General features: G+C 37.3%; 1 protein-coding gene across 3 annotated transcripts; it reads right to left on the reverse strand.

Moving 5' to 3' along the window:
* Positions 1-119: 119 nt before the first annotated feature.
* LOC121258685 (regulator of telomere elongation helicase 1 homolog) lies at positions 120-20,523 on the reverse strand. Of its 3 annotated transcripts, none has more exons than XM_041160231.1 (20): positions 20,291-20,521; positions 19,119-19,375; positions 18,300-18,439; positions 16,524-16,605; positions 16,176-16,323; positions 15,799-15,955; positions 15,199-15,482; positions 15,035-15,080; positions 14,655-14,796; positions 14,421-14,575; positions 12,605-12,696; positions 12,429-12,527; positions 12,259-12,327; positions 11,280-11,366; positions 10,781-10,830; positions 10,571-10,686; positions 9,148-9,205; positions 8,972-9,077; positions 360-412; positions 120-260 (listed from the first exon to the last, which is right to left on the reverse strand). In XM_041160231.1, exons 1-16 carry the CDS (start codon positions 20,390-20,392, stop codon positions 10,680-10,682), a joined length of 1,917 nt encoding a protein of 638 aa, XP_041016165.1. In that variant the 5' UTR covers positions 20,393-20,521; the 3' UTR covers positions 120-260; positions 360-412; positions 8,972-9,077; positions 9,148-9,205; positions 10,571-10,679. The 3 variants fall into 3 exon arrangements, with proteins under 3 accessions (XP_041016165.1, XP_041016168.1, XP_041016172.1); XM_041160234.1 differs by having other exon boundaries at positions 122-260; positions 345-412; XM_041160238.1 differs by lacking the exons at positions 120-260; positions 360-412; positions 8,972-9,077; positions 9,148-9,205; positions 10,571-10,686 and having other exon boundaries at positions 10,778-10,830; positions 12,264-12,327; positions 20,291-20,523.
* Positions 20,524-22,604: the final 2,081 nt, after the last annotated feature.

A 22,604-nucleotide genomic window follows, 5' to 3' on the forward strand; every position in this document is an offset into this window, starting at 1 on the left:
TCCAATATAGAAAAACCAGTCAAATCAATTATTTCATGAGCTTGGTTTCGCATATTTTTCCTTGCAGGCATCAGCAAATTTTTCTCATTGCAGATAGTATCCCTCGAACAATTCAAAATTAAAGATTGATTCTTGGAGAGAGTAAGAGATGAGCGATTCGCGGGAAGAAAATCCTTCACTCGGCTTGAAAAATTGCCCTTTGTAGTGTTTGGCACAGAAGAAGAGGCCTTTATCGAGGAATCTTGACTTATTGGTGTCATCTGAAAATCCATATCTCCAATTAACAGCTCACACAAATCATGTCATCAAAAAGTGATTTTACATAGAAGTACGAGTATCTTTACTGTTCAAAGAGTTACCTGGGTGAGAGATTTCTCCAGAGGTAGCTCTGTTTGTATCTCTTCTATTTCTCCTGCATGAGGGAATTTGGCATTAGCTACAGAATAGATGGACTGTGTTGTTGCAAAACACAGCAAAGTGCAGCTTTGATAATACATGTGTAATAGATAGGGCACAAAACAGTAGCTTTAGTCCAGACTTTCTGAAGTAAGCAAAACAAGCATTAAATCATAGCACACACCTTCTAATATTAATGTCCCAGTACATGGCTATGCCTAATGCTTTCATTAATAAAATTTCTTGGTTACTTATAAAAAAATAATAACGTCCCAGATTGAAGTTGGTTCATAATCTCAAAGAACACTTAATGAGGTAGGCACCTGGCTTCTCCATTTCAGTAAATTTTTTTGATAGGTAATCAAGAATTTTATTCATAAGAAAAGTAGGCATAGCCCATTCTCCATTTCAGTAAATACAACATGATCATTTGTGAATGTGACACTCCTTGCCTCTAAAATAAAGTCATATTTGTGGTGTACTCAAGAGATCATTTTTCTTCTTATTTAGATCTTTTATCCTTTTGTTTTCCTTCACTTCCCTAGTCAGGTGCTCCTCTTGCATACACTTTGTGCATGCAAGAGGAACACCCCTTTGCTTATTTGATAAAATGACTATCAAATAAATAAATAAAGGCATATACGCTGGGTCTTTATTTCTGCTTTAGGTTCCCTAATGTTTTGATTAATTAGCAGCATTTTAGCTGGCACTATAACAAGAAGTCTTCCTTAGAATCAATTAAGAGAGAAACTTCAAAGTTCAAAGCTGGTTGTAAGAGTTTCAGTTATCTACCATTTGACTTAAGCATTAAGTGATGTCTGACCCTCTTTCTGAATTCATGTTTCCCTTCTAGTATTATGTCAAATTAGATTTGAGAGATTTTATTTTATTTTTTGATAGGTAGACTTGACAAGTTGTTTTTTTTTAGTAGACTTGAGAGACAACTTATTTTAAAACCATCCTTCACAATGCTTTTAATCGTTCTTGACATCCAATATCAGTATAGTAATTTTTTTTTTTATAACTAAGAGTAAATTTATTGATACGAATGAAATAGGCTTAGCCATGTACACATGAAGTATACAAAAGAACACCTAAATACATTCTAAGATCAAGAGATTAAAGACAAGAAGTCATGCACATTGTTTCCATTAAGTACAATGGCTGAAAATCAAAGTATTAAAGTGTGTACAAAAAAATTCTGAAGCTCCGTCATTGTACGCTCCCTATCTTCAAAACACCGCTCATTTCTTTCCGACCAAATACACCACATGATGCACAACGGAATCATCTTCCACACTGCTGCCACTTGAGGACAGCCTTGAATCTCCTTCCAGCGGGCCAATAAATCCACCACCCTCAGAGCATTATTCGTGCGATGTCGACTCTTCTAAAGATCTCATCCCATAGCACCCTTGTTACCTCACAATGCAATAGTAAGTGATCCACTGATTATCCATTCTTTTACACAAATAGCACCAATCCATCACAACGCAACCCCTCTTCCTCAAGTTGTCCATGGTCAAAATCTTCCCAAGAGCAGCAGTCCATACAAAAAAGACCACTTTAGAAGACACACGAGACCTCCAAATATTCTTCCAAGGGAAATGAACATTAGCTTGTGATCTCAATAATTTGTAATACGCTCTGACTGTACACTTCTTGCTGCCATTAGACCTCCACTGAATTTTATCCCCCTGTGCCATGGTGTTCCCCGTGGAGTACATCAATCTGAAAAAATCTGAAACAGTGGGTAATTCCCAGTCATGAATATCCCGATTGAAGAGGATATTCCACTGGGTAGGGCCATGAGAAGATATCCGCAAAACCACTACAGTAGCATCCCTGTTAACTACAATATGATAGAGAGCTGAAAAAATTGTGTTAAGAGCGCAATCTCCACACTAAACATCATGCCAAAACCTAATTCTGGTACCCTCTCCAGCCACGAAACAGATATGACTTACAAAGCTCGTCCAACCCTTCCTAATAAATTTCCATAAGCCCACACAATACCCCCCCCCCCCCACTTCATTGGAACACTAACCCCCCAAGCACTTATGTGTCTACAATCAATAATTTCCTTCCACAACGACTCCCCCTCTAAGTGACACCTCCATAACTATTTCCCCAACAAAGCTTTATTGAAAGTCCACAAGTTGCACACTCTCAGTCTCCCATTCGAAATTGGGGAACAAACTTTATTCGAATGCACAAAATGAAATTTCTTCTCCTCCCTCACTCCCCCCCACAAGAAGGCCTGAAATAATTTCTCAATCCTGTTCGCCACCCCTGCAGGTAAAGGGAACAAAGATAGAAATAGGCGGGAAAATTTGTTAAAGTACTCTTTAGTAATGTGAGTCAACCGACTCGACTCCCTTTCGACAAATACATTTGTTTCCAACCAGCTAACATTTTCTCTATTTTCTCCACAACCCCATCCTAAATAGCTCTAGCCTTAAAAGTCGCCCCCAACGGAAGGCCAAATATTTCATAGGCAACGAAGACACTTTACAATCCAAGAGGCTCGCCAAGCTATTGATACTGGGCACCACACCCACTGCAACCATCTCGAACTTACTCAAATTCACTTTAAGCCCCGACACGGCTTCAAAATATAATAAGAGTGCTCGTAGAGATTGAGTTTAGCCATGATCCGCTTCACAAAAAAGTAGAGTATCGTCTGCAAACAAGAGATGTGAAATTATGATAGAGCCATTAATACCATTACCCACCGAAAATCCTGATAGAAAGCCGCCTCCAACAGCCGCCTTTACCATCTGACCAAGTGCCTCCATGACTATAATAAAGAGAAAATGAGATAGTGGATCCCCTTGCCTCAATCCATGAGAACTGTTAAAAAAACCAGTAGGGGTGCCATTCACTAGCACCGAGAAACGGGTGGTGGAAACACAATGTTGAATCCATGAAATCCACCTATTACCAAAGCCACACCTCCCTAGCAAGTATATAAGGAAATCTCAATTCACGTGATCATAAGCCTTTTCCATATTGAACTAGCATAGAATACCAGGAACTCCCTCCCGCAGCCTATGATCCAAGCACTCATTGGCAATAAGGACCGAGTCTAGGATTTGTCTCCCCGAACAAACGCATTTTGAGGCTTAGAAATAATTTGTTCCAATACCAAACTTAGACGGTTAGCAAGAACCTTAGAAATGATCTTGTATACTCCACTCACAAGGCTTATGGAACGGAACTCCGTAGCCCCATGTTTCGTTGGAATAAGAGCAATGACTGTTGCATTGAGACACTTTTCAAACTTTTTTAAAGGAGTGGAACTCCCCAAAAACCTGCAATACATCACATTTTATAATATCCCAACAAGCTTGAAAGAATCCCATCAAAAAGACATCCGGACCTGGTGCTTTGTCCTTGTCCATGCTAAGAATGACCTTATAAATCTCATCTTCATCAAAAGGTCTTTCCAGCCAACTCGCACTCTACGAATCAATAGACTTAAACAACAGATTATCAAGCTTCGGCCTCCAACAGGCCTGTTCCATGAGGAGACTCTCGTAGTAATGCACAATATGGTTTTCTAATTCTGAAGGGAAAGTAAGCACTTGAGTACCTGAAAGAAGTGTCTCAATGGCATTGTTGCACCTATGTGAATTAGCCACTTTATGAAAGAACTCCATACATTTATCGCCTTCTTTCAGCCAAAGGGCCCTGGATTTTTGTCGCCGCGAAGTCTCCTCCATCAACAGTACCCTCTCCAAATTTGTCACTACGAACTCTTCCTCAATGATACCTCCTTCGAGGTGTCTCCCATCAACTCCCTCCCCTCTAACGCCTGCAATTCCTCCATAAGAGTAGACTTATGGTTGGCAACATTACCAAAAACTTCCAAGTTCCACTTCTTAATATCGAGCTTCAAAGCCTTAAGCTTGCCTGCAAGAATGAAACTAGGAGTGCCTGTAAATTGACAAAAAGCCCACCAATGGCGCACCTTCTCTACAAAACCATCATCTACTAACCACATATTTTCAAACTTAAAATATCGGTGTCCCCATGAATACCCCTCAATCTAACAAGATAGAAAAGTGGTCCGAGCATATATGGGGCAGCCTCTTCTGACACAACTCCGAAAAGTGTGCCTCCCATGAAGGAGAAACAAGAAATCTATCCAATCTCGACCAACCCCCTCTATTAGACCATGTAAACTCGCCGCCAACCATGGGGAGATCCATAAGATCTAGATCAAAAATGAACTTCGAGAACTCCTCCATGGCTAGGGAGATTCGATGATTCCCCGATTGCTCGCTAGAAAAGCGAGTGATGTTGAAGTCCCCACCCATACACCACGGCACCTCCCATAACCAATATAAACCCGCCAATTCCTCCCAAAGCCTTCTCCTATCTCTATCCATGTTAGGCCCATAAATGCCTACAAAAGCTTAGTCCCACCCATCTACCACATTTTTAAAACGGCTAGCGACCGAAGAAGTACCAACACTCTTCTTCCGCCTCTTCCACTCTTTTATCCCACATTAGGAGAACGCCACTTGATGCTCCTAACGAAGTCAAATATGACCAACCCACATACGAACACCCCCACAAACTTCGAATAATTCTTCTATCAATGACCCGCAATTTTGTTTCTTGAAAACACACCACATCAACCTTCCACGTTCACAATAAAGATTTAATGCGAAGGCGCTTATTGCGATCATTAAACCCCCACACGTTCCAAAAGAGGATCTTAGGTTTCATGAGCAAAAGTGGCCCCCCTCCCTTTCAATCTATCCTTTCTGCCACTTCCCTCATTTGCTTCATAATTAATAGAATATTTGAGCCTTTTAAATTCCCTATCTCTCTTTGTGGCGGACTTCGATCTACTATCTTCAATGGCCACAAGAAGAGCTCTGAATTGTTCTTCAAATCCTATGCAAGAGACCCCAACGCAAGCTTGCATCTCCTCAACATTTTTAAACACCCACTCCAAGATAAACCTTTCTGTGTTGGGGCTAGGAGGAAGCATGCATATTGGATCAGCATCCCCCCATCGAAACAATCCCCTTCACAAACAGCCAACTGCAGATCCATACCTTCTGACCCCCCCCCCCCAACAGGGAACACCTCATTTCTCATGTTGCCCCCTCTATTTTTCAAAGAGATTTCCAGTTCTACTAAGCCGGTGGAAAGGTCCGAAACTACATCCGGTATCTGCCCAGCCTGAGAGGAGGAACACACAGGGAGATTCGCACCCCCCTCGGTTAGAGCTTCACTCCCCAACGGACTAGGCATCTGAGAAGACATCGTGGATGCACCGATGACCACCATCGCATGATTCTGTGCAGGTTTTGAAGGTGTGGATGCGCCGGAGACCACTTCAGGATCATAGAGAACATCGCGATTGCAGGATCTCTCGTTGTCTTCTTCTAATAGTGTTGCTGCCACCAGCATAGTCTCCGACAATAGATCAGCAACCTTCGGCTGGATCACCTGAGCCTTCGCAAATGAAGGTGGCTCGGACCCTATCGCCAAAGGGCTAGCTCCCCCTGCTCTCTCTTCCTCTAGATCGAACCTATCTGTTGAAAGACCAAAGGCCGCCCCATGGGCTGAGGCCCAACAACTGGGCCCAGAGCCCTTTCCTTCCCCTTCAACTAACCGACTGAGTTAAGTTCGTTGGGCCCATCGTGCCGGCCCTGATCCATAACACATGAGCCCGTATATCCAGAGCCCTGGCCCAGGCCCAGCTGCAGAACCCCCTTCCCCTTAACGCACCGTTTAACCCAATTTATTTTATCAGTCAGAGCTCCCAATTGGTTCTCCATTTCAGACAACGCCTGAAGGAGAGTTTCCTCATTCAAACCCACCACGACCCAACCACCCCCCTCACGACTCTGAACACCTTCCACATAGGTAATGCCCCCTGACCTTAGCATGCCTACCATCTCTGTGCACTTCGCGTCTCGAGGCCTCTCCATCTGACCTTGAAGTACCTCCCTATACAACCGAGAATTTGACGTATGCACCATCGTCGTTGGTGGAAACAACCGTGGAGGGCCACCTTCTCTTCCAGCTTCCTTCAACACCTCTGCTAGTTTTCTCCAATCCATCCCATCCTTATCCCCTGGAATGAAGATAAAGCTCCGACGACCTCCCCCGCCATACTCCACTAAGGCCATGAAAATGCCTCTAAAGTTGGAACAGCGCTGGGCGATATAACCTCTATCCCCTTCTCGATGAGCAGTGTAGAACTCCTTCCTCCCAGTCTTCAGACTCTCCTTCAAAGTTTTAGAGAACCAACGGGTTGTGGCTAGCCTCAAACTCATCTCTTTTACGACTTTTCATCCTTTCTCAGTCAGTATTACAAGGCGTCCATTCCTCACCACCTCAAACAGTTTGGATTCTATCATTATTTCCTTCGAAAAACCCATCCTAAGCACACCACCACGAGCTCCTTGTATAACGCAATCACAGACCACCCAAACTCAACTAAAAGAACAATTGTTTTCCATCGTCGAGAGAAGATGTACAGAGAGAACAGGTTATCTTGATTTTGAAGTTGCATTTTTTTTTTATTCCTAAGAAATAGACATAAGCCCAAGTACACAACATATACAAAGGAAATACCTACTACTTTCCAAAAACGAAAGGAAACCTAAAACAGATTCTAGAAATTACCTTCCATTACAAAAGTTTAGCCCACAAATTCAAAAGTACTAAAGAAAAAATCCTCAAGTTTTCCCAATGAATGTTCTTTGTCTTCGAAGCATCTCACATTCCTTTCAAGCCATAGGCACCACATGAGACAAGAAGGAATCACCTTCCAAACACGAACAACGTTCTTGCTACCCTTCAATACCTTCCACCCTACCAATAAATCCACCACTTCTTTGGGCATTACCCAAAGTAAACCAGCCTGATTCAAAACCTCATTCCACAAGAACCTGACCACTTCACAATAAAGAAAGAGGTGATTAACAAAGTCCCCATCCTTCTTGTACATGACACACCAAACAGCAATGTACATACCTCTCCTAAAATTTTCAGTTGTCAACACTATGCCCAAGGATACCACCCAACAGAAAAAAGCAACCTTGGAATGAACTTTCACTTTCCATATGCTTTTCCAGGGAAATTCACAACTCATGTGACTAGTTAATATTCTGTAAAAAGAGGAGACTGAGAACTTAGAATTTCCTGCAGGAAGAAACCACAGCATGTTGTCCTCCCTACCTAGCATCAACTTTGAACTGTGAAGTCTTTCCAGAAAAGCCTTAACATCATCCACTTCCCATTCATTAACATCCCTGATAAAGATAACATTCCACTGAATATTATTGTCAATGCAACAGAAAGAATTTCCTACAACTGCATTTTGATCCCTTGCAATTCTGAAAAAAGAGGGAAAGTCCAGCTTAAGTGAAGAATCTCCACACCACAAGTCATGTCAGAAAAGTATCCTTTTCCCATCTCCCACCTTCAATCTAATATGATTTGAAAATAACCCCATCCTTTTCTAATGAACTTTCACAAACTCACCGCATACGCACCACTAGTATCTTTAGAACACCAACCTCTCCACAAACTATCATATTTTACATCAATAACATTTTTCCAAAAGGCAGTACTTTCCAAGTGGTATCTCCAAAGCCATTTTCCAAGTAATGCTCTATTAAACAATCTCAATTTTTTTATCCCCAACCCACCACAATCAATCAATTGACAAACTTTCTTCCAACTAACCAAATGGAACTTTTTTTCAATTCCTTTACCTCCCCATAAAAAATTCCGAAATAAACTCTCAATTCTTCTTTCAACTCTTGTCGGCGGATGGGGTAGTAATTATTCTCAATGAAACAAACTTATGAAAGGTGACAGTGTAAGTGTCTCATTGCCTATATTACAACCTTTCCATTTTGAAACCTACAGCCTCTCCATTATGGAGGTGTTAGAGAAAAACATAATAATATATGTCAGCATCGCAAACATCTCGTCAAAACAATGTCACAGGACAAGCTTGGAATTGTCAGTTCGAGGTTCCAATTTGGGGTTCCGGGGGAAAACCCGACCACTAGCCTTAGGTAAAGAGAGAGTTGTTAGGCGGATAGGGTACGAGCATATCCTCCAACCACGAGAGAGAGAGAGAGAGAGAGAGAGAGAGAGAGAGAGAGAGAGAGAGAGAGAGAGCACCCAATATGGGATAAAGTTAATGAAGCTAAATAGTGAATGCAAATAAACAATATATGGCCATAAGGTAGGCCCCCTAATGGGAAGCTTGCACTTCTCACACTGATCAAATAGCTTCACTTTCTGCCTACCTCTCAGCCAGAAGACAGATAGTGATCCCAAACAGTCATTTGTCTATTGATATCAACGTTCAAGTGGACTTTAGCCAAAAGATACATACATATCATTCTATATATATGTCCATACAAAAATACATTTATATATATAATATATCTGGGTCTGCAATGCACATGCAGTTATAAAAGTGTGCCATTCTATCAATCCTACACATAATTCGGAATTACACACTGATAGATCTGAAAATCATTCAAACGGTGTAACTGGCAACGTTCTTTAGCTGGAAGATACTTACCCCTGTTTTTAGTTTGTATAAAACTCAGATCTGTAGATCCCCGAGCTCGTCCATCCCGAAAAAACTGGGTCAATGTGAAAACTACATCCCCAAATTTGGAGTAACACTGCCAGAACAGAAATGAATTAATACTAAAGCTTCAACTATAAGAAGGTTATTTTAAAAGAAAAAATTACCTTGATGTGAGGCTGTATCCAATGTGATACCTGGGACTGACGATATGGATGTGCAAACCTGTTAATAACTCGGAACATAAAAATAATCAAACAAAAAAAGAGATACATACATGTCAAAGTTATATCAATAGGAGAAAATAAATAAATAAAACGTATAAAAGGTGGTTAAATTTTGGTTGCTAGTCAAAGCCCAACCAAATAGCCATCTAAGAAACAATCTTGATAATATCACAAATAGCCATCTAAGAATAACAAATTTTCCAACACAGAGACATTAAAAAGTAGTGATCATATTACAAACAGCCATATCAATAATTAGAAACAATAGTGATGATCATATTATAAACAGCCATCTAAGAATTACACATTTTTCCAAATAAATGGTGATGCATCCTACAGATTTTGTTGGGAGAAAAGTGGAAATTATACCATACACTCCCCCAAAATTACCATTATTTTGCAATATGATCTCTAAACTACCAGAATGACTTTACACCCATAATTTGAAACATAAGTTGCAATCCGTCCATCTTAATCGTTAGATCTTAATTAGAGGGCAATTGCAACTTATGTTTCAGTTAGGGAGACTCAGTGATTGGATATTTCGGAGTTCATATTGTAAAAGGAATTGTAGTTTGGGAGGGTAAACTATAATTTTCCAGAGGGAAAAATAAGAGAGAGGAAGAGAATATATCAAAATAAAAGCCTAATTCTAATACCTGCCATCATGTTTGTTCAGCCATTTTTAATTATTGGGAGACTTGGGGAGTTTAGGATCCAAACATGAAGCTACCTTATATGGCTTTAAATGGAAATGGCAGTTGATGATATACTAGAAAATCATCGTGACAATTTCAAAGTTCATCAGTTTTTTCGTATTTCTCTGCACTGGAGGTAGGGGGAATGCAGAAGTTATCTCATTCCAAAAAATTTAAAAAGTGGCTAATAACAGCCAGTTAAAGTCAATGGCTTCTTTTTTTTTTTACAAGTAAAATCAGAATTTTATTGATAGAAATAGGCATAGCCCAAGTACACAGGATATATACAAAGAAAATGCCTAAGTACAATTAAGCACTAGTGAGGGATACAAACAGATCATGAAAACTGTCCTATTTACAACTAATAACCGAAGCCCAAGAAAATAAAGTACTATAAAAGAAACTCTTCAGCACATCCAAGGAACGTTCCTGATCTTCAAAACACCTCTTATCTTCAATACTAAAGAGCATATCATAAACTAATGATTTGATGGCACAATGAAAAACATGAAGAGAATGTAAACAAAGAGAAATATAAAATATAAAGTAATAATGTTTTAACAATGAGAACTGGGGCTTGAGCAAGACGGACAGGAAGACAATCAACGTACTTGTGCATTTTGGTGAATCTATGACAAAAAGTGAGAATCAACAGAGAGAAAAACCTTTCATCACAAAAAATAATTGCTCCATAATCATGACGATGACGGATTACACGTCCAACAGCCTGATTCACAGCTCGTGATGCTTGTTGATTATACCATTCTTCTCCAGTTAGAACCTACAGAGTTAGATTTCAATAACATCAGTGACAAAACATTTAGCATTTAAAGTGACATCTCTCATCAAGCAGTAAAAGGGGTTGCCTTACAAACCTTGCTATGGGATAGCCCCCTTGATCCAAGTACTCACGTTTCAGACGAACCTAATTTAATTCTCATATTATGTGAGAAAATTTATTAAAAGATGTATGGGATTCAAAGCCTGAACAATTTAAGCAACTATATGCCAAAAAAAGATCTATCAAGACATGTTTGTGTAATCTGATGGACATATTTCTGATCCCAGCAAAACGATTCGCTTTGCATTTTGGTGGGAAACAATATGTGCATCATAATTAGAGGCAACAAACTTTAATGGCACGCAACCAGGGATATTTCTTAAATGCAATGAAGCAGCAAGATAAAGCAAATGTATCAGAATGACAAAATCTAAAGATGTAATCAACAATATAACTTAAAAAATTAAGATTACCAATCAGAGAAAAAAAAAAGTTACCAATTAAGATGAAGATCACAACTAATACAATTCTCAAAACAAAATAATTACAAGAACAAACAGTGTCAAAAAAATAATTGAAAAAATAATTCAAACCTTAGGATCAGTCCTTGTTGCAAATGGCATACCAGTGATGACCACAGCTCTTCCAGCATGGTCAGCAAAATCTAATCCTTCACTCACCTATAATACCAAATCAATCAACTGTGATAAATTGGCTAGAACCCACAAGATACAGATAGTAGATATAACAGCTTAATATACTAGGAGCTTTATTAGGCATAAAAAGTTTACGTTTGTTAAGAAACGAACTGTAAGCCAACACATGACCTAATTTTTCACAATCTTGGAAATGCTAAACAATTGGGAAAGAAAATACTTAATAGTGATAGAAATACAACTTGACCTGTTAGATTGTCAACCCTCAGGATTTATAATTACTACAAGTAATGTTAACAACATCAGGTGACTCGACAAGCATGCAAGGAAGGCTGCTTAATAACACATTTCAAGACAGTTTTGCAACAGAGTCAAGGAGATGGAGCCAATTCACAATATTTTGGGGGCAGTACATGATAAATTATGACCAAATACAGGACTCATTAAATGTACTTGCTAATAACTGCTGAGAGTGTGACACGAGCACCTGCACTGCTTTGTGTGGGCAACATGTCAATTCTCTTAAACAAGCATTTCCAACATATACAAAATTTGAGTTCAACATTTATGTCTATCAGCATTGAGGCCAAGAAGATGCAGCTTCATGATTCTTTTAAGCATCTCTACTTACCATCTTGAAGGTAGTCAAGAGAGATTTTGATTATGTATCAGGCACTCCAGAGACCCTATCTGGACAAAAATTATTTGAAAGCATCCAAGGAAAATGATGATGCCAGATGTGTATTTGGGCTATGCCTATTGTTGTTATTAATAAAATTTATTGTTTACTTATAAAGCAATGGCAGTATGCTATGTGCAAAGAAAATTTCTTCCAATATTATCTGTCAAAAAAATTAAAAGTCTGCCAGAGCGTAACAAAAAGATGTTTTTCTTAGAATCCAGGATAAAGACATACCTTACCCCGACAAACAGCAAAAAACACTGCACCAGAAGCAGAGGCATCCTTGAGCTTAGCCAAGTAGTCCTGCCAAAAAAACCAAATCAGATGGTTTAAGACTCGGGAGAAAATAGCCCAATTACAAAGACGGGACAAAGTTAATAGGATATATAGGTCATGCTGGCTACCTCAATTGATGAAGGAAATAGTGAAGATTGTCTAGGTTCTACCACAGGTTTCTTATGTTTGCAGATTCTTTCCCATATGGTTGTTGAGTTTGCATGACTCTACAAAAAAATTGAAATTTGCCATGAGATGAAAGCAAATAAATTGCACCTTTTCACTATTTGTGTTGAAGCCCTACCATATTCTTCCAGCATCCAATGCATTGGTCCAATATGTAGTATGATGGAAAGAATACGAGCAATCCATCAGGTACAATTCGTGCGAAGTTGACTGAACACAAAGTAAAAAATCATAACTTTTTCTCAAATGCATCTAATTTTTTTTTTATATATATATAAGATAGAATTTTATTCAACAAATGTAATAGGCGGAGCCCATGTACACAGGAAAAATGCATCTAAAAATTATCAGCCTACTCAATTGGACACCCTTCACATTTTGATAATGAAAGGTGTCTTGGTTTAAAATTTAGGACAATGCCTCAAATATTTTACAGTGGAACATACGATACAAGAAAAGAGCCGCAATGGGCTCTCATACGGAGTCTGATGCAGGATATCTAGTAACTTGTCACTAGATTAGATTTCTTCAGCTATTTTTGATGATTTATTAGATGCCAAAGGATTTTAGTAAAGTATAAATGGAAAAGATTGAGCCATGAGACTTTGTGGGTCGATTGGTATAAAATAGAGGCCAAGGATGAAGGAGAAAATAAATACTAGAAACTCGCAACAAGGTTTCCTAAGCAATCACGCTTGGGAGGGAGAAGGCAATCACATCCTCAAAGCTTCGAGACACGTTGGAATTTTGCTGAAATCATAGTCTGACTATTGTCATGTTATATGAAGATAGGCTAAAGCCAATCATTATGCTACACAGAAAAGGATTCATAAATAGTAAAGAAAAGTATTTAAAAAATTATAATAAATAAAGAGTATTTAAAAGAAATCTATAGCTAGGAGGAAACTGCTAAAACAAAATAAAAAAGACTCCAAAACTTGAAAACAAAACATAAAACTTGATTACAATTGAACAGAAACTTTCTAATGCAAATAAATATAAAAATAATAATTATTAGTAACTAAGTAGCCTCAAATGTAGCCACTTAGACCCCAGATCGAACTAAACCACAATTCAAGAACCCTTTGGAATTTGATTTTGTCTTTTCTCGAACCTTTACTTTTGTGCGTCAACTTGCCTTTTCTATTAAAAGTTACGAACCACTTTAAGTGGAACACCCAACTAAGTCCCACATTGAGTGAGTAAATTATGATGGAGGTGCATGAGGATGATAAAAGTACGTTAAATGCCAAGTCTCTCAAGTATTCCTTACCGAATGGAACTGGATTTTATATTAAGTTATTAACTATAATGATTGCCAATGTAATGTCCTTGAGTCATTGACTTTAAAAATGAAAATTATGCCACCTTCAGCATATAGGAACATTAATATCAGCCACATTTAAATTTTTTTATGTTCTATTATTGTTCTTCTCCAAAGCCCCAGCATTCTCATGTTCTTGCCTCTCTATCTCTCACTCGCAAAACTAGCAAGCTAGAAGATACATCCAGCTCATGAATCCACTCACCACCTTCCTCTCCAAGTTATAGCAAGCACCAAGTGATAAAACGTCATTTCAGTGCAAGCAGATCAACAAGACAACAACTGAAGGTGATCGGTATTTCAATAGCTATATAACATGTGCAACAAAATAAGTTCGATGAATGCAGAAGGCCACCTTCAATTTAGGGCTATGAACTGTAAGATTGCTCCTTGTTCCAATAACAAGATCAAACTGTAAATTAAAAAAAATAATTTTTTGACAGCAAGATGGAATGTAAAGAAACTATAACCCCTTCCTTTTATCAGCAAAGGCAGTGTCCAGACAGTGGTATTGTAACAACAAAAACATCTTTAGCTTATAAAACTCAGCATTCGTAGCAATCAAAAATTCAAATAAAACTCAGCATTTCATAGTGGTTATGTTACATACCAATAGCATTGCCAAGATCTTGCTTGTATTCAATAGAATCACGGTTTCGGTAAGAGGAATTGAAAGAGCAACCAGAAGGACCAGCTGGTACAACACCAGCCCATATCTGACTAGGGGTGATGACATGAGGATTTTCCAACCGAACGGGAAATTCTCTGAGTAACCAGTATGATATTTTCTATTTAGAAATTGTGGAAGTCATGGCATGACCTAATTGATATAACAGTCACTTACAATTTCAGTTCTTGTGCAAATGAATCCAGGGGAGCTAACGTGCCAGATGTCAGTATAACTGAGCCCACACCCAACTTGGAGAATGCTTCCAAGGCAATTCCCGGATTGAAACACCACCAGCTTAGTGTCCTTGATGCCTTACCTGCACAATCAAAATAAATATGTAGATTTAAGCTATGACAAGATGACATATACTAAATCACATACCATTCTGGCCTTCGGAAATTAACACTTTCATCTACTTATGTAAATTTTCAACGACAACTAGGAACAGTCAGTTCAATATATTCACAATGCCAATAAGCTATTATGAATCAATAAGACACAACTAAAAAGATCAAGTCATAATAAAATAATCAGAAAATATGTATAAATAATACCTTTCAAGCCATCTGCAGCACTTGCTTCAACTTCATGCACGTGAACCTAACATAAATGAAAGCTTTTGAATTCAGATACCGAGTGAGTACAATAAAGAGAATATAACTTTGAAATAACATGCCAGACAAGGTTTGCAATCAAGCTGTACTACAACTGTACTTACACGATAGAATTTCGCATGAGCATTGCCCTCATCTTTAAAAATTGTATTAAGAATATCACCTATGCTTTCCAGTCTGCAAGTAGTGTGTGCCACCTTGTGCTGGTTATCTTCCTCAATAAGCACAGCAGCGTCATCTATTATTTGAATGAGCTTAGAGACAGTTTCATGCGTGATATTTAGCTCAGAGAGTAATTCGTAGATGTACGGCCCAGGCTTAGTAAATCCCAATTCCTTAGACTGAATAGGCACTTCAGCAATCCGTTTCTCAAGCTTCAAAAGAAGTGCTGCATGAAATAAATTATTAGCTCATAAGAAACATGACTATGAGAGGTATAATAAGGACGAACACCAGAGCTTCCAGCAAAAGAACCGTAACAAATTTGTGATGCAATTTAAAACAATGAAAGCCTCATGTACACAGGGTTAATTACATTAGCAGGGAAACCACTACAAAGTACAGGCAGTATATAGATCAACCAAGTTTCTCTTGACCATATTGCCAGAATGATGACAATATGCATTATAGTATTACTAATAAAAAAAAAAAAAAGGATGTTCATGAACATCAATTATTTGCCGAGTATCAACAAGTCAAGTTACCTCTAAGGATGGCAAAATTATCTGGGTTCCGTGATTTGTCATTTGATTCTTCCCTTCTTTCTACAGATAGGTCAATACAATGTTTTGCTTCAATAATGCAAGCCTTTAGAAGCCAAGAAGGCAATTCAAAAGATGCTGCATCTGCACATAAGCCTTCCTGCACGATATTCAAATCACATGAGCATCCAATCTCATGCAATATATCATCCCAGTAGCTAATGCTGCGTGAAAATTAATAATATCTGTCTTCAATAACTAGTAACTTTTATCAGTGGATAACCAGAAGAGAGAAGATTAAAAACGATCATATATAGTTTCAGGGTTCTGTGGACAAATTAGATCTTCCTTTATCACAAATCCCAACCACTTCCCCTTACCAAATTGTGAGCTTCATCAAATATGAGTATACTATTGTTCCAATCAACTTTTAAAGATTTTCTATTCCCCGGGTCAATGAGATAGTTATATGGTGCAAAAAATATATCAGCAATCCGGTGGAGCTCTCGTGATACGTAATAAGGACACCTACAGGAAACAAGTAGCCAGTAAATATGAAGCAAACTACATACTATTGACTTTGAAAAGGAAATACTAAGTTACACAACCACCTGGTGAGTCTTGAACACACAACTAAGTCCATATTTCAAGAAGAAAAAGGCATTAAGAAAGCAAACTGCACATTAACATATATTGTAAAGATTAAAAAAACTGCTAAAAGAGCATACGGTCCGAATCTTCTTCCAACGTTGACTAAATCCTCAATATCGATAGGTTCATCACCAAGATGAGGATTTTTCTTCATGTATTCTACAATAGAAGCACAGAGCATGAAAATTAGATTTGTTTGGAATGTTTATTGCATCAAAATGTCAAAAAGAAAAGCAATCAATTTACTCTGGTAGACAATCAACAAATAGAGATCAGAATTCACAATACCTTCATAGACATTCAACAAGAAGCACATTATTTGGAAAAAACAGCAGTATAACCTTGTATTGTTTTTGGTGACCTTGCCCAGGTTATTAAACTTATCTTACATTTACTTTGGAAGTTGACGGGCATTGAGCATCGTGTGAGTGTATCTGTGCAAGTGAGCGAGAGGGAGAGAGAGAGAGAGAGATGTGCATCCTCTACTTGTCAATATACATATTTTTCCAGGATAAGAATCCAGAGTCCTTATCGTTTTATATTGGTTTCGAATAAGTTTATGTGGGTATTTAATAGAGTAGTGAGAAGTGTAAATAACTATATATGGTTCACCAATGGAAAATAAATAGATGATACCTAAAGAGATAATGCAGCTGGTTTCAGAAAACAAATGGGTTTCACCCAAGTATATTGATGTCATTGAGCATATGAATAATGGAGTGGAAGTTTGTGTGAAAATTAGAGGAATTAGAAGCAAAAAATTTTTTACAAGTAATCAGAAGTTTTATTCAATCAAGTAAATAGGCATAGCCCAACTACACCAAGAAGTATATAAGAGAAAACACCTAAATACACGCTAGGAACTGGTAGGAGCTAAAAGAAGATCATGAAGATTATCCACATTCAAAACAATAACCTTCGTCCAAAGCTAAAAGAGGAATTAGAAGCAAATTTTCAATTAGGTAGCATAACAATCGGCATTAAGTATTAGTCATGGAGTATTGTTTAACCACACTAGATCTTCTCAAGATGAGACCATGTTGTGATACCCCATATGATAAGTAACGGTAGGTGGTGTATGGGATCCCACATTGCTTGGGAATGAGAAGTTCTTGCTCTTTATAATGTTCCAATGGGACTCCAATTGTATCATTGACTAATCCTTTTAGAGTATAAGCCATGTTGTTTGGGCCTTCCATTGGGGCGTTACACATGTGGTGCATATTATATGTAGACATATCATATCTTGTCATGTGTTGTATGCAAAAATACTAGACCTTCTCCAGATGAAATATCCTAGTCAGTAAAACCAGATTGGGACTTTAACTCTAAAATGGAATATGGAGAGGTTGTAAACTAATCTAAACTTTATTGACCATACTTCCAAAGATCCTTATACATTGCCACCAATGTAAAACTTGCCAGGTAGTCAATAATTTTAGGAGCAGAAGTCTCTTCTTACTAATATTACTTGGAAATTCTGAAGAACCACTACAGGTAAAAAAAAAATATTTCAGCATTCTTAAATGACATGTCAATCTCATAATGAACTATGTGGAAACAAGAATATGGAACAGCATTTATTATGCCAAAGAAGTCAGTCAACCTGAAGGATGTGTGCTTCTAGGCCATCTAGAATTCACACTATCCAAAATTATTGTAGTTCATTCTCTTTATCCTTGATTTGGTTTTGCTCTCCGCTCATTATTATGTTATGCCATGATTTTTTTTAAAAACCTCATTGTTGAGTTAATAGAGCTTGCTATTAAATTCCTGTACTTTAGTCGACCCAACTATATACCTATCTATAGGAACAAATCATGACAAATACATTCCCAATGCTAAAAAAATACCTGCAACACGAGAATGATGGCTACATTTACGCTTTCTACACAACGAATGGCAAGAATTTGTTTGTGTTTTTCCACGAAGTGAACTCACTTCATCATGAATGCACAATTGCTCTCGAGATCCTAAAACTACCATTTTGGGCCTGCATGTTTCCAATATTAGCAATTTCAGGGCACATGCATATAAAAGCACCTTAAGCGATAATAACACAAACTCCAACCTCAGGAGGAATATATATTGAGCATCAGTAGGGGTCATATAGTGCAAGTAATAAACCAGGAGAAAATAGATATATGATCTATCCAATATTCAAAATCTCAACTACAAAATATTTCAACCCATGAATGGGGAGACTGCTGACCACCTACTCTTACACTGCGTGATAGCAAGGACACTATGAAATGATTTTCTTCATAGGGTGGCATTGGCTTGGGTAATGCCTGGAATAGTGGTTGCTTTCCTAGCAAGCTGGAGAAGCTTACATGTCAATCCACAAAGTGCAGCAATTTGGAAGGCAGATCCCATATGTTATTGTGGTGCCTTTTGATGGAAAGAAGTGATAGCAGTTTTGAAGACCGCAAGCAGACAACGGACAAAATTAAAGCTTTCTTTTTCAACACTTTGCTTCAATGGTCCATTGTGATAGACTTTAACGTTCTAAGTGTTCATGAGTTTCTTGTGGTAGCTGTCAATCAAGCATAGGTGTTCTATACGTCCTATGTATATGGGCTATGCCTATTATTCTGAGCAATAAAAATTTTTTTGATATGTTATTCTGAGCAATAAAATCCTCCATTACTTATAAAAAAATCAATTCAGACCTGTAACGGGTTCTCTTTAATTCTTGAATTACTTGCCGGATTTGGCTATGAGTGCGCGAGGTATATATTATGGCAGGAAGATTTGACCGCACAGGCTGAGACAGTGAAACATCTGGTTCGCTCTCTTCTTTCTGACTGCTTTTTACACTCATACCAGTCGAGAAACCTCCCAAACTCTTCCTCCAAGCCAGGGTTGCACAGAGAAGACACAACGTTTTCCCAGTTCCGGTAGGGCTCTCCAAAAGTGCGTTGCATCTCTGCCATGTCATAATGTGAACATGCACATTGGATGTCAGGCAGATACCAGCGATAACAACGTCAATTGTGTTAAGAAATTATGGCAATGATATATGGTTAGCCATCCAAAAGTAATACAAATTCAGTATATGCTATTAGTGACAGTATGCAGCTTATAGAGTGATAAAATGCCGGGCATTTCTAGCCTTCAGAGAATAAACTAGTAGAACTCATACAGCTTCAAACTCTATTTTTACACTTTTAATATCAGTTTTTAATAGTAACAGTAAGACAAATTCAAATGGTATCAGAACATCTCATCATGATGAATTTGTTACTTTCACCACCAATATATTTTCCCCCAGTAGAATATTCCCTTGAAAAAGGAGTACTGTTTTCATTATACTTCAAGACATGCCCCTGAAAGCATGAAAATCCTATTTTGAATTAAGATACAGTGAGTAAACAGTTAGGGCCAAGAAATCCATTGTTATATGATAGGTACATTCAGGAATGACGTTAATCTGGTAATACGAAAACCGCGTGGCTAAATTTAAAGACACTGTATACTATCCCAAAACCCATTTGAAATATATCACGTAGAGAAATCAAATTAAGTTTATACACAAAAGACAAAATTACCGAATAAGCACATCCAAACACCAATTAATCCGAATGCATACTCACATTTCATAAAAAAGCCAACTTGAAGAGTTAAAAGAAAAATAAAAACACAAGGCTGCAGCCTTTCCCAGCTAAAATCAGTAAGCAATTTTAGTTTCTACTGGAAAAAAAAAAAAAAAAATGCTTTAGAATGGCCTTGCAAAAGGCAATTGGTATCAGAAATTCAGGACTTATAAGCAATTTCAGTTTCTTCTGAAAAAATAGGTCGTGAAATGAATTCAAGACCAAATACGACGCCTTCGAATTCTTACTTCTTGGAGAGATTGAATGACTTTTTCCATATAAACAAGCTGGCAATCGTAAGCCTCGAATGGAAAATCCACAACGACGCCTCTGATATTGTACGTCGGCATCTCTTTAAATTTCCGTAGGATTGCGGCAAATCAGGAAAATTTTCCCGAGAAAATGACGCCGTTGGGTTTAGTTACAAACCCTAGTCAATGAGTTGATCGGGATATATTGAAGATATGTTTTCCCGCCAGATTACGGTGCACGGATGAGACTAGAGAGGCACAAACCAACGACGACGTTTAGCGAGTAACCAGGTAAACGTGTTTTTTTTTTTTTTTTTTGATTCCAAGGTAAACGTGTTTATAGCATTGTCCTTGCTTTATCAAATTTATCTCTAAAATTTCATGAAAGGTATATGTATTTTATAAATCCAAACTTTTTTTAATCATAACCTCACATTAAATTAATTATTGGATTAGATAAAATAATAATATTTTTAATTTATTTTTTTCATATTTTATATAGTTAATTAATAATTTAATTTAATATTTAAATTTTTATTTCTCAACTTAAATCAATTGTGGCTTAAAATTAGAAAAATATAATTTAAATAAATTAAATAATGATTCTAAAGTGTGAACGGTTAGTCTTTAAATTTAAAGATAAACTTAAATATACTATAATTTAAAATTAAAGATTTTAGTGTAAGTTGAATCTATTGCGAATGCTTGCGTCGTTATAATGAAACGGTGTGGATTGGAGTTGCTGGAAGACAAAACGGAGCTCAACTTTTGGGAGGAAAATGACAAAAACTCGGGAACTGAAAAACTCAGTTTCATTTTCTTACACTTTCCATAGTACTCTTTTGTTTGGAAAACAGAGGCCATGGCCATCACTTGCATGGATCCGATTCTCTATAACGCTGCAACAAAAGGCAACATCATGGCTTTCAAGGATCAAGTCAATGCCAAAGATGCAACTCTATTACATGTCACAGCAAGGTATGGGCATGCTAATATCGTAGTTCTGATCGAATATGCAAGATATCCACATCATCAAGATCTTGAAAGTGGGGCTGAAGTACTCGTGGAGATGCTTAGGATGGTGAACAAAGAGAAAGACAGCAGGTTGTACGTTATAATTACCTTGAAATGATAAAACTTTTAATCAAGGAAGACCATCAACAAAATTCTTCGTGAAAAATCCAGCCGAGCATTTATACCCAGAAAGATCCAGTTGAACATTTTTTTTCTTTTGTTGCCTGAAACTCCACAGTGATCAGAAAGAAAATGAACAAGATTTTGGTTTGCAAGATCAGTCGGATGTGAGCACCCCTAGGCCTAGTAACCAGATCTCAAAGATGAAAATGAGGGAGGAGAAGAGTTGATTTTGCTAGGCGAAAAAGTTGGGTTCGCTCGATAGCAGACGAATTTCCTTTCTTCTTTATGGGATATCCAGCAGGCCGAAACGGTAAGAAAGCGAAACGGTAAATGCTTTCTTCTTCTTCTTTTTACTCGTTTGCATTTAAAACCCGAATGAGTTTTGCTACACTATTTCTACCACGCTCTACATTTTTTTTTAATTTTTATTATTTTTTTATTTTATCAAATATTTATTATATAAATAACAAATAAAAAATTTGAAATAATTTAAAAATAAATAAATTCAAAAAAAAATAAAAATTTTAAAAAAAGTAGAGTATAGAGTGTGGAGTGTAGTGAAGATTGTGTAGCAAAACTTTTAAAACCCACGTCAGCTCATATCATCTCATTATTACAATTTTTTTATTTTTCTACACAAATATAATAAACAATTCAATATTTTCAAATTATAAAATATTTTTTTAAAATTTTCATATAAAATATAATAAATAATTTAATTTTTATTTTATTATTTATAAATTATTTCAACTTACCTCAACTCATTTCTAATTCAAATAATAAACCAGCCACGTCAGATTTAGTGCATGCCAACTGTGGAGAGACAACTGTACGTAACAGACTTCCGGGCGAATTGGGCAGCAGACCGGGTTGCGGGGTTGATAAATAATGAACTATTTATATTAAGCAGCACTACACCGTATATTTATTAAAAAATAATATGATGTACGGCTGCTAAGTATAATTTTTCTTAAATAATAACAGTGGAATAATGGTCCTCATTTGAGTAATAATAATGCTATATAGTTATGAGTTATGGAAGCAATGCACACTTTTTTTTAAAAGAGGGTCTATCGTTAAAAAATTATTATTTTTATATAGATCTTATATTTACTCATATTTTTCAAAATGAATGAGTAATGCTTGCACATCATATAATTACAAATATAATTTT

Source organism: Juglans microcarpa x Juglans regia, chromosome 1D, assembly GCF_004785595.1.
Source record: "Juglans microcarpa x Juglans regia isolate MS1-56 chromosome 1D, Jm3101_v1.0, whole genome shotgun sequence".
Lineage (NCBI taxonomy): Eukaryota > Viridiplantae > Streptophyta > Magnoliopsida > Fagales > Juglandaceae > Juglans > Juglans microcarpa x Juglans regia.

Excerpts from the sequence above, each read along its gene's own strand:
- LOC121258685 (XM_041160231.1), bottom strand. The coding sequence starts at position 20,392 with ATGCCGACGTACAATATCAGAGGCGTCGTTGTGGATTTTCCATTCGAG. Across the intron at positions 15,483-15,798 it reads TAATTTTGCCATCCTTAGAG|CACTTCTTTTGAAGCTTGAG; the intron begins GTAACTTGACTT and ends TATTTCATGCAG. Across the intron at positions 11,367-12,258 it reads TTGCTGTTTGTCGGGGTAAG|GTGAGTGAAGGATTAGATTT; the intron begins GTATGTCTTTAT and ends TTGGTATTATAG.